The following is a 12,791-nucleotide window of genomic DNA, read 5'->3' on the forward strand; positions in this document are numbered from 1 at the left end:
AGTGCAGTGGCACGATCTGGGCTCATTGCAACCTCCGCCTCCTGGGTTCAAGTAATTCTCCTGCCTCAGACTCCCAACTAGCTGGGAGGTGTGTGCCACCACGCCCGGCTAATTTTTTTTTATTTTTAGTAGAGACGAGGTTTCTCTATGTTGGCCAGGCTTGTCTCAAACTCCTGACCTCAAGTGATCCACCCGCCGCGGCCTTCCAAAGTGCTGAGATTACAGGTGTGAGCCACCGTGCCTGGTCCTACTTAATTCTAGGCTTCATCTAGAACAGCTTTGTGGACTGTCTCTGCTTTAGTCAATGAGCTTTACAATTTCCAGTCCAGGGTTAGACTCTTAACTCAGTTTTCTGATTGTTTTTCTGGCATCCAGTGTCTTTGAGACAACCGTGCAGAAAGCGCTGGGAGCCAGTTAGTTGCCTGTGTATTGAAAGCCCCACGGAGCGGGACATGGAGGAACCACGGAAGCCACTGCCCGGCCAGCCCAGCAGCCCCGTTGCCCACAACCTGCCTTAGGAACCCAGTGAAATCAATAGACCACTTTGCCCCGGTCCAGGATCCCCACTGGAGACACTGAGCTGATCTGGTGCTCAACTCTTTCGGGCATACAGTAAACACTGCTTGACAGAGGGCAGAGAATTGCGCCCCAGCCCGGGCTGACTTTGGAAACACAGCCAAGATGGGTCTGTAAGGGCACGGCGTTGGGTTCCTGGTAGGGCAGCTCACTCGAAGAGCAGGCACCGTGCCTGGGTTTTGACAGTAAACCTTCACTGATGATTTGAGGGAGGCAGCCAGGGTCTGGGTAGTTATTCAAAAGTCTGATTTCTATGCTATTTAAAAAAATATGGCCCATACAGTGGCCTCAAGCTAATGATAATAACACACTGCTGAGTGCTTGGGTGGATACCTGTTGATCTTTCTTGATGAGCATTTTTGGGGTCTGTGAACAAAAAGATACTGTTAGGCAGTTGTTTTCTTTTTGTAAGTTTGACCTCTCACATTCTCATGGCAACGACATTGGTAAATTACCTTTACCAAAGCAAACTCCTTTCCCTGGACAGTTCAAAAGCGAACCTCAGCCCAGATACTATAATTATCTTGAATTACGAATCACTGAACTGCGTATTGTAGTCTATTAAGACAAGTTTAGCTAGGCATGGTGGCTCATACCTTTCATCCCAACACTTTGGGAGTCCAAGGCAAGAGGATCTCAAGACCGGGAGTTCTAGACCAGCCTGGGCAACATAGCAAGGTCCCATCTCTACAAAAATAAATAAATAAATAGCTAGGTGTGGTGGCATGAGCCTGTGGTCCCAGCTACTTGGGAGACTGAGGCAGGAGGATCACTTGAGCCCAGGAGTTTGAGGCTGCAGTGAACTGTGGTCGTGCCACTGTACTGCAGCCTGGGTGACAGAGCAAGACCCTGTCTCTCTCTCTCACACACACACACACACACACACACACACACACACACACATACAAAGGTCATGGTTGCCCAAGGGGTTTCTGGCTGGGGCCAGAGCTGCTAAGGAGGCAGGAGGGTGGGTGGCCGACTTACTTCCCCCTCTCCCGTTCTTCTCCATCCGGTACTGGTAGATGTGCAGTGTGAAGAACACGTGTGAATTGCGGTGGTCATCCTCATCACAGTCCTGTTGGTGGCTCCTGCGGGAGGCAATGGCGGCGTCCAGGAAAAAGGCAGCCTTCTCTGCGGTGGGGGCCCGCAGCTCGCTCTGGTTCTGCAGCTGGAAGACAGAAGCCAAGAGGTGAGGCTGCAGGCTGAGGAGGGCTTGCTGTCACTCATGCCTGGGTGTCCCCGGCTCCATTCAGCTGGCTGTGCATTCTGTATAGTAAAGCCACGTGCCTCTCTAAGGCCAAAAACCCTTCTGGAACGAGGTGCTATGCTCATGTGCAATTCTCAGCTTAATTAATTCGTTTCTGAAAATTAATATTGAGCATACTTATTGGATGAAACCTGTTTTTACCTATTTTACAATCTAAGTAGAATCTGGAACTAGTGGGTGTGAAAAGCTGGGAGCAGATGGCTCACGCTTATCTCTGCAGAAGGCGGCAAACCAACACCCCTGGCTATCCATTTACCTAAGAAAATAGGAGCGATGTGACTGCATCTTGAGTCCAAAGATTAGATTGTTTGGAGACAGGTAGGTTGCAAAATGTGATTTGAGACGTCATAGCAGCGGTGTCCCAAAGATGTAAAAAAACTTGGTTAGCTTTCATTTGACTCCTAATTTTGCAGTTATTTAATTAAAGCCAATTTTAGGCCATATTTACTAGCATAGTTATAAATAAGAAGCCAGTGTAAAAGGCACCCTCAAACACTCACGATGCTTGAATGTCTCATCTAAATTTAGGAGATATCTATTTACCTTTAGTTCCTGAATCCATGCTCCTGGCATACTCATTAATTGATTAAAGAAAGCACACAGGGTAATGCGTCTAAATCTTATGAAAGTACTTGGCAATTATTTTAAACCTGAATTACAACAATCACATTAACAGAATTTAACCCAGCACTCCTCTTTTTGGGGCGAAAAGGAAACTCATGTTTCGGATTTGTTCAAAGAACTAATTCGCAGTACATGTCTTAAGGTTGGTACAAATTCTGACAATTTTCTACTCTAACTATGCAAATAATTTTGAACCGTTAAGAGCCAATATTTAGAACCTGAGGCCATCAAAATCCTCAAACTTCAAAGAGAGATTCTTTTGTGTTCACAATTTTGTCTCGCTATGGAAAAATAAACCAAAGAATTTAAAAGATTTTTCAACAAGAATTAAAGAGAATATTGGTCTTTTCCTCTTTTTCTTAGCCTTCATTTAACCAGATTTTTCACCCCTTAGTGGAACTTCATCAATGAAGTTCTAAAAGCGAATGGGGGTGAAAGCATATTTGAATGTCTAGAAAATGCCTGGAACAGGAGCAGTGGGTCGGGTCCTACTGATTGCATCACAGACACTGTGTAGATACTGTGGTCTCTGCACATTTGATGCCTCAGAACAGTGATTTCCAACATGTGATCCCTGGACCGGCAGCATGAGCATCTCATGGGAACTTGTTGGAAATGCACATTCTGGAGCTCTACTCTAGACCTACTGAATTGGAAACTCTGGGGGGAATGCCCAGCGATCAGTGTTTAAACAAATCCTCAAGGTGACTGATGCAGACGAAAGAGGACTCAGGGAAATGGAAGGATCTGAGGTGCTTTAAGCAGGGGAAGAGCATGGTCAGGTTTGAGTAACGAGTGTAACAGGCCACGGGAGGTACCCTCACCTGTGCAAACAATCCCAGTTGGGAAGAGGCAGGTACTTATCAAACGGAACACCTAACTACAAAAGGAGGCATCTGACAACACGGGAAAATAAAGCCTACTGTTAGAGACTGGAAGGATTGATTATTCTGGATATGAATGAATTGCAGCTCCTGAGTCATTCCTACATCTATTGTCAAACAGCAAAGGAGAGACCCTCCCAACAGGCATAGCATCCTGAAATGGTGAACTGGAGCTTCTCTTGGCTTCCATAGTTCTAGCAATTATATCATGGTTCTAATTAGAAAGTGGTTATTAGTTTTTCCTGCAGCACTGCTAATCCGGCTGTAAACCGGTGCCAGAAACACAGTTTATAGAGTCATAAACAGCCCCGTAATGGCTCTAGCTATTTGTGCAGAGCAGTAAATATTCCGGTTTGTTGTTAAACAAAAGAAAGATTGTTACTTTTTGTTTTTGAAAGGGGCATAAAGAAAGTGAATTCCATTTCTCCCCCAAATGCTACAACAATTGTGGTTCCTGCTCATTGTCAATTAGAGTCAAGGTACAAATATTTAGACTGGGCAAGCAGATGGCCCCGCAGCTGCAGGCCGTAAAGTTCCAGTCCACTTTAAAGTAAACACCCGTAAGCCTCTGAGTTTACAGGTTCAGTGATTCATGGGTGGAGCTGCCCCAGCCTCTGAGGTGGGGAGGGAGCCAGGGGCGAGCCAGGCTTCAGAAGCAATCACCTGCGTGCCGCAGATGGGGTCCTCACAGAGGTACACGCCCGGGGACTGGCCATCCTGCAGGCTGCCCGTGGCCACCTCCGACAGCAGGTCCCGCAGGTTCTCCTCCTTCCCCCACACTTCCACGGCGGAAACCCGGACTGAGAAACGGGTGCCGGTCTTTTCCTTGCGTTCGTTTATGAGCTTGAAGAGCCAAGAAATGGCACAGGGAATGATGCCCAGGTTCTGCATGGAATCGTCCTTTCCGATCATGGTGTAGGATTTTCCTGGGAGAACCAGGGAAGGAAGAAAAGCAGGTTCAGTGTCCAGCCATCATTCCACGGAGTCTCCAAAATACATGCCAAGGATATAGAGGAAAGGCACGGGGAAGGGGGGAAAAGGGAAGAGAAGGAACGAAAAGATGAGAGAAATAGTATTTGACAACAACAGAAGGCATTTTCTGGTGTTCATAACTAAATGGCTATAATAAAGAATGCTGGCTGGGCTCAGTGGCTCATGCCTGTAATCTCAGCACTTTGGGGGGCCCAAGATGGGAGGATTGCTTGAGGCCAGGAGTTCCAGGCCAGTCTGGGCAACATACTGAGACCCTGCCTCTATGAAAAATTTTTAAAAATTATCTGGGTGTGGTGGGGCATCCCTGTGGCCCCAGCTACTTGGGAAGCTGAGGCAAGAGGATCACTTGAGCCCAGGAAATGGAGGTTACAGTCATCTATGAGCATGCCACTATACTCCAGCCCCAGGAACTGAGAGCCCATCTCTTAAAGAAAAAAAACAAAGCAAGAGCCCAGACATGTGACAAGATTAAATCCCAATGTACCTTGAGGAGGACCCCAGATGTCACATGCTATCCAGTTCCTGCACTGCTTTACACACAGTGGGAAGGCAGGCGTTTTTTATCATCATTATGATTCTTTTTATAGTCACCCCCCAGATTAAGTCCACATATTCACACTTTATATCCTGTCTCAAGTTAAATGCTGTGTATATTTTTATGGCATGAGCAAATTCTATTAAAATCCAGATCACTGCTTAGATCAAGATCAAGAGGAAGGGCTGGGGAGGACAGAAGTGCAGAGAGAGGCAATGGCTTTCTGTCCTGGCTGAGAACTGGCCTCTGTGAGCTCCAGCAAGGCCTCTGTTGGAATCTCTGCCAAGGGACAGTTTTTGAAGCTCCTCAATTCACTAAACATATCAAGCGTGTAAGGGCAAGGCCTGCGGAGCAGATGGCCGCAGGTCAGAATTAAGATGGGACTGTGGGGGGATTTATGAACCCCTCGCTGGGGGCTCTGCTGCCTCCTTTCCCAGATGCTTCAGTGCTGGAGTGTTCCCGACGGTGTGCACCGCTTTCCCCAGACCCGTCCTGGGCTCTGGGCTTTGCTTGGAGGTTGCTCCTCTGGCTTTTACAGGGGTCCAACCACCAACCCACATCCTCATGGGCGGGGTGGTGCAAGGGGCCCTATCTGCTTCCCAAACAGCGGCTGCTCAGGAAATGAACATTTTCCTGCCTGCCTTCTGGGCTTGACTCTGACCTGGACCAAGTGGGAACACTCCTGCTACTTCTCTTTCCATCTTTTGGACGTAAAGGCTTTCCTACATGAATGGGTGTCCACCTACAATGAACAACATAGGTGTTCGTCGTATAACTTGTTATTGGTTATTCAGCTCAGCACCTAAGAGAAACGCAGCCCTTCCTGTCATCAGAGAACTCTGGGAGGGAGACAGAGGAATGCATGGGATGACAGGGAGCCCAAGGAGCCGCATGAGAAAGTGACACTCTCACGAACCCAGCTTGGCGTGGCCGAAACAGAACACGCAGCCATCTGCCCCGTTGACCACAGACTGGATCACCTCTGCCACGGTGCCTGCACACACTTCAGCCTGTCAGACACAAGAAGAGACACGAGCCGTGAATGGACCTCGCAGCGGAGACACCACTAACAACGAAAGTGAGCCCACCTTCCTGGGGCTTCGGGTCCCAGTGTCACTGTGTTCCCAGGTGGGCTGGCCTCTGCCATGAAGTTTTGGAGATGCTCAGAAGCCCTGGCGACCTTCCGCCCTTTGCAAGCCTGAGCATTATGCACGTGAACTGCAAAGCACCCTCCTGCTACTCCGTGGTACATTTCAGCGAATGCGTCTGTACAGCAGGCAGGAGCAGGCTGGAATGGGGGCACAGTGTACTCACGAACCTCATTCCCTTCCCTCATCTGCCATTCTAGGCTCCCAGATAAGGCCTTTAAACTCTCCGCTCACCCTCTGCTGACACACGTGTACACAGAGTTTATGAAACAGGCCAGGCTTATGAGAGGGAAAAAGGTGACCCACCATTTCACAAGTGAGACCTTGAGAAACATCGTAGTTCTCACATAAGCAAGAGGTTTGTGATATATATGTGCTTTCTCTCCTGATCTCTTTCTTCATTTTCAGTTCACATCTTCCTCATTTTTTTTTTTTTTTTTTTGAGACAGAGTTTCAGTCTTGTTGCCCAGGCTGGAGTGCAACGGCGCGATCTCGACTCACTGCAACCTCCGCCTCCTGGGCTCAAGCGATTCTCTTGCCTCAGCCTCCCGAGTAGCTGGGATTACAGGCATGTGCCACCATGCCTGGCTAATTTTTTCATTTTTTTAGTAGAGAGGGGATTTCACCATGTTGGTCAGGCTGGTCTCGAACTCCTGACCTCAGGTGATCCACCCGCCTTGGCCTCCCAAAGTGCTGGGATTACAGGCGTAAGCCACTGGGCCCAGCCAATCCTCCTCTTTTCAAAACCTGCCTTTTCTTTCTTTTGCTACAGATACATTCAACATATAGAATATCAGTCACCACGTGGTATGTTAGTAGGTGTTCTTTGGCCTGGTGTGTGTGTCTGGTCTCCAATCTGATTATTAAATCCTAGACAGGGACCAGGCTCTCGATGATGTTTTGTATTTCCCCTGAACACCCACTAATATAGAGCTCTGCAAGCCATCAGAGCTCAGTCAGTTTTGTGGACTAACTTGGAGATCTGGGAAACATCCTTCTCTGTTTAGCACCTGAGACTTTCCACAGAAGCAGGAAGACGGCATTATTCGCTGTGCCCTGTTGCTTTCATTTCTGTCTTGAGGCTGGAGTCAGGGCTCGTGGGAGCTCTGGGAGGCAGTGCTAACATGGGGCTTTGCAGTCCCCGGGGCAGCGTGCCTCCCGGTGGGCACCTGGGCCATGAATGTTGTTATTCAGCAGCACAGTGAACCCAAGTATTTGGAAATCAGTTTTCTCTCCTAAACTAAAATTGAAAAACCACACGTCCAACAACTGTCACTTGCTCCAGGGTGGTCCCCAGCAACTCTGCGGGGGACAGGGGGCTCCTCCTGGGCCAAAGGGGGTGGCAGGACAGGGCTGCTGTGGGGCACATAGGATCTTTCAAACCCCCCAGGACTTAGGCAAGGAGAGCCCAGTGCTAACCCTGAGACAGAAGCAGTAGCGTCTTGATGGAATTTGCCAGAGGCGTGTCTGCAGAGCAGGCAGAAGGCTGCCCAATGGACTAAGCCTTCTTCAGACATAAAGTGGGATGGGAGGCAGGAGGCTGAGAAATCACCTTGAGCTATACATAAAATGAGCTGTATTTGATTCTTGAGCCACCTGGGAGAATGTTGGCTGTGTGTGGACCACACTGAGTCACCCGTGCAGAGGCCAGGGGCGAGAGGAGACCTGCTGTGCAGAGTTGGGGCGCATCCCCCGGCACAGTTCCCGCCCGGCTCTCCACTGAGAAGAGAGTGTTCAGTGGGCTGTCCATCTGGTGTGTGTTAAGAGCTGACAGGGGCCCCGGAGGCCCCTTGCTGCTTCCCCTGGGACCTGGAGAGGCATGCAGCCTTCTCGAGCACAGCCCCAATGCGCAGGGCCAGGTCTGCAGGAAGCCTCTGCCTGCCCACAAGTCCAGGTTCTCCAGCAGGGGTGTGTCCCAGCAGAGACATGTCCCAACAGGGGCAGCCAGCGACTGCCGAAGCCACCGAAGGGTCGTATGGATGGTTCTCAAAGGCAACCAAGAACCAGGACTGTTCTCATCATTGCTTAGCTTCAGGAAGCTGATTTCCTTAGAAACTAAGAGAAAGCACAATTTCTAACTGCCCGGGTCACCATGGCGGCTGCGGCTTCCCAGGCTGCAAATCAGGACTGGAGAGCACAGGCCTACTCCGCACACTCCCTCCTTTCAGGCTTGGGGGCTCCAGGGGTGCCCACCCTGTGGGGCTGAGTTTGCCCTGGCCAGCAGCGTGCTGCTAATATTGACAGTGATAACAGTAAAAATAGCCACATTTATTGAGCACTTGCTGTGTTCCCGGCTCTGCTGTGAGCACCTCCTGTGTGTCAACTCGATGACTCACAGGGCCTGAGGAGGAACACTGTGGTCGGGGTCCTCACACTGAGGCCCAGAGAGGTTGAGTGACTCACCTGAGGCCACACTGCTAGGAAATATTGGATAAAATGGCGGGAGGTCAAAGATACAATACCATACCGAGCAGGATCCAGAGAGGTTAATGGGGGGAATCGAGGAAGGACGTCTGCTCGGGAAAGCGACTTTGAACAAGTGGCTTCATCTTTGAGTCTCGGTTTCCGTGTGTGTCACATGAAAACATCAATACCTCCCTTCCTACCCCACTGAATTCTAGGAAGAGTCAAATGCATTAATGTCTATGAAATGTCTTGAAAACTGCAAATTTATAGACATGTAATTTATTATAACATTGGACATTTGAATGAAAGTAAGGCATTCTGAAATGAGCGCAACTCCAATATTGAGCATACTGAGCTCTGCAGCCAAGTGTGAAATATAAACAAAGACTAGCAATTAAAATGGACCCTTTTTCTGGAATAAATCTAAAACTCATTAATAGTCCATGCTTAATTTAGGGTTTGCTTTGGAATTCTTACAACTTGTGGAGATTTGCTTCTGAAAAGTTTCAACTGTGTTAATGAAATTATTTGTAGGCCATTTATTAGACCCAATGTCAGGTTTAAATTACTGAGCCCATTGGGTGGCATGCCACACAAAAAATGTAATAAAGAGAGAAACCATAGAACTTATTCATAAAGTACTTTGTCTTCTTGGGTAAAACTCTTTGGGGAAACCACATGCTCAACTTCTTAATGAATGGAGCCTGTAACGTGCTGTGGGCCCACGGTGTAATATAGGAGCCCGTGAGAACATCGCCATCTCCTCTACTCAGATGCAGCCTGGAGGAAATTCACAGAGGCTGCAAATGGTAACTATTCGCACTGTTGTCATCAGGTTCTGCTATAGGTTATTAGTTATTATCCTATACACTGTTTAATGTAAATCTTGATAAGCACTAGAAACTTACCAGAAAGATGCAAACTCCAGGCGAAGTAGGCAACTATATCCTATAACCTGGGTTATTCATTTCTGCAATCAGTTCTACTCGTGTGTCCCTGCTCCCTCCCCCTGCAGGAACAGGTGCTGTTTCGTGCCACTTAGAGGCCCATCTTCACCAAAGCTCCAGGATGAATCCAAAGGAGAACAGATATCTACTAGAAGCTTTAGTTGCAGCATCTGGTGAGGTCTGCAGTTCATTGGCTGCCCATGGCTCAGTAATCTTGGTACCCTGGGTTCCCAAGTAGCCTCCCATTTATGCTCATAGTAGATTAATAAAAATGGCCCCAATTCTTCACCGCAGCCTGGGTGCAACTACCTTGCAATGTGACTTGGAGCTCGTCCAATCATTAGAAGCAATCTCTTCTCCATCTCATGAAGCTGGGCCAGTAGAATCCAGCAGAAGTGATATTGGGTCAATTCTGAGCTTAGGCCTCCAGAGACCTGCATGCATGGGTCCTGGATACTGCCTTGAGAACTAGCCCAAGCTAGCCTGCTGGATGATGACAGACAATGGGGAAGAGAGACCAGCTGACCTGGTCAAGGCTATTCTAGACCAGTGTAAAGCCAGCCAACCCCCAAAGACATGTGCCTATGGTGTGATATAGGATGATTTTATTTTGCCTGGCTAATATCCAGCCAAGATCCACAGAGCTGCCTGCCCAAACCCACAGCTGATCATAGACATAAAAATGAGCTGATCTAGGACCAGAAGAGCTGCTCAGCTGACCGATGAGCAATGATAAATGCTTATTGTGTTAAGCGCTGAATTTTAGGGTGATTTGTAAGGCAGCAATTCAGCGAATACAACACCTATCCCTGAGCCTCTCTTCTTCCCCTTCACTCCAGTGAGCCAGGCCGCAGGATGCATGTCAGCCTCGGTTTCCCTGCCTTGCACTCCGGTTCCTTACTAGGGCTACAGACTTGTCCTCAACCCCAGTGTGCTTATACAGGGCCTAGGAGATCGCCTAATTCTAATCAGCTCCCTGAAACATTTTTTTTCCCTTCATACAATGCCCAGGCAGGAGTAGGGTCCTACTAGATCTGTCACCAGCACCTTGACGCATTGTCCTTGTCCCTTTCTGTTATCTTCCTGCTTCTGTGTGTGATCTCCACTGACTGGCTCACACTTCCTTCTCCCCAAGGACAGATTTTATTGAAATCCCTGCACACTGATCCTGCCCAAGATCTGACACCAGTAATTCAAAAGCACTGGACCATTCGATGGAGCTCAGATTGACTCCTGAAGGAACTGGTCCATCAGAATGCTCCAGAAGACACCCTCCCAGCTCAAGGGCCCTTGTGAATGAGTAAACGCTTCTTTCATCAACATTGCCTGAGCCTGAGAGGGGGCTGATACCCACCTGAGAAGCATCTTGTGGAAAAACTGCATCGAAGGCAAACATCTTTGGAGGAACCTGGTTGCCTCTCTTTTGGAAGGCATTTTGACCTCCGCAAGTCAGGGGATCATACAAGGTGATCTGCTTCTTCCGTGGGTCCACCTTTAAGAAAGAGCTGGATTCTGAGGTATCTCGAGCCAAGGTGGAACAGATGCGAAGCATGACTTTCACCTGTTAACAAAAGATGGGCAACAGCATGGATGAAGACAGCTGGGTGTTTTACGATGGAGCACCCTTGTATACTCTGCGATATAAATGCACATGGCAGCACACTGAACTTTCTCAGGATAAATTATGATGAAATGCAGAGTGAATTAGCAACATCATCCTTGCTGGGTCATGGGAAAACTGATTTATTTATAATTACCAGGTAGAATATTTTCATATGCCCATTACTTCAATATGGAGCTGGCACATCATGTTCTTTGTCTTCCTGTTAATATAAATTGAATATTAACTGCGCCCTCGTGGCCCAATTACACAGATGAAAAGGTAGTCTGGACTGCCAAACTATAGGGGCTGGTGCAGTTTCCTTGAAGCTCACAGATCAATAAACCATGCACACAAAAGTTAGCTCCGTAATTTACTCCTTGGCTCAGCTGATCAGGACTCTGGGAGACAAAAATCCACAGTTATTAGTGTCATCATTAAAGAACCATGAAATGGCCTGCTTTTAATGGCCAGCATTCGAAATGTGTTCCAAGGGGCAACAGTGATAAAAGACTGGTCTGCAAACGTGTTATTTGGGATCCCGTTAAGTGAGTGCAGAGAAGTTGTCGTTTCAGAGAATGGAAGTGCATCTCTGGAGGGAGCAGGAGGCGCTGCCCTTTAGCCCACTTGCCGCGTGATTGAACGCTGAGTACCTCTGGTGCCCACCACCAACCCAGCCCCGCTCCTGCAGGCGAGTGAGGTGCTTATGGAAATGCACAGTCAGCCTTGGGGTCCTAAGGTGAACAGAAATCAGGCTGAGGCCTCACACGGGTCTGGAAGCTACAGTCCTGGGAAAAGGGACAGCATTTGCTCTAACTGGCTCTTTGTTACTGTGTTGTGAGTTCAGTCCAACAAATGATGGACCCTTTTTTTGAGCACCTACTATGTGCCAGGCACTGTGCTAGGCATGGGGGATGCAAAGATATGTAATGCATAGAGTAGCAGGATAGACACACATACAGGTAATTTTAGTAATATACAGCAACTTCGGAAGGTATGCACGAGGATTATTTCTAAATTCCTCTCTGTGTCTTGTTCTCTTTGTCTCATCAGTTGTCAGGTTTGCTGAAATCTCTGTCATGCAATTTTGGGGAGGAGGGGTGGTTGTAAACTTTTAAATAAAATATTTTCAACGTATAGAAATGCTCAGAGAATCATATATGTTGTGCAAGACGGAGATCCTCCTGCCGATCTCGGCTCTCTCTGCCGAGCCATGAGGACTAATCTGCAGTGTGCAAAGCTGAAGGTAAAGAATTCCAAGGGCACTGGGTCCCCAGGTGTCCTGCACCGTGTCCCCGCTGTGCTTGCCTTCTAACTTAAGAACAGTACTCCTTGGAGACCCGGAAGCCGGTGTCCCGATGGAAGGAGCCCGAGGGTGGGACACGCTCCACCTCTCAGGGTTTAGATCTTGCTTCTCCCACTGAGGTCATACAATGATCCCTGCCATTTTCTCTCAAATGCCAGGACTGTGCTGTTACCTACACGATCTGATTTAATCCTCCCAGTGCTCCAGGGTGTAGGTATGCCTGTCCAGATTTTACAGAGGAGAAAACGATGTTATATAACTTGCCCCACATCACTGAACCTGTGGGTGGAAGGCTGGACTTGGATCCCACCTCCAATGCCTACACTTTTTCCATCATGCCAGCTGCTGCCTCCCACAAACAGTCACACTTCTCAGAGCCCCCATTTCCTCACCTGTACAGTAGGAATAACAATGCCCGTCATATGGGCGGCTGTGCAAACTCAATGAATGGGCATGTAAAGTGCTGAACATGGCCCAGGCTTGTCTTGAACTCCCACCTCTGCCT

General features: G+C 48.3%; 1 protein-coding gene across 3 annotated transcripts in view; it reads right to left on the reverse strand.

Moving 5' to 3' along the window:
- KIF26B (kinesin family member 26B) overlaps positions 1–12,791 on the reverse strand; it is a 562,023-nt gene that overhangs the window by 99,983 nt on the left and 449,249 nt on the right. For all 3 annotated transcript variants that reach the window (XM_024246431.3, XM_054560800.2, XM_054560801.2), the window contains 4 exons: positions 10,735–10,941; positions 5,796–5,889; positions 4,015–4,277; positions 1,561–1,744 (listed from right to left, as the gene is read on the reverse strand). In XM_024246431.3, the coding sequence (XP_024102199.2) occupies positions 1,561–1,744; positions 4,015–4,277; positions 5,796–5,889; positions 10,735–10,941 (748 nt within the window). The remainder of the gene's footprint in view (positions 1–1,560; positions 1,745–4,014; positions 4,278–5,795; positions 5,890–10,734; positions 10,942–12,791) is intronic.

This window comes from Pongo abelii, chromosome 1, assembly GCF_028885655.2.
Source record: "Pongo abelii isolate AG06213 chromosome 1, NHGRI_mPonAbe1-v2.0_pri, whole genome shotgun sequence".
NCBI lineage: Eukaryota > Metazoa > Chordata > Mammalia > Primates > Hominidae > Pongo > Pongo abelii.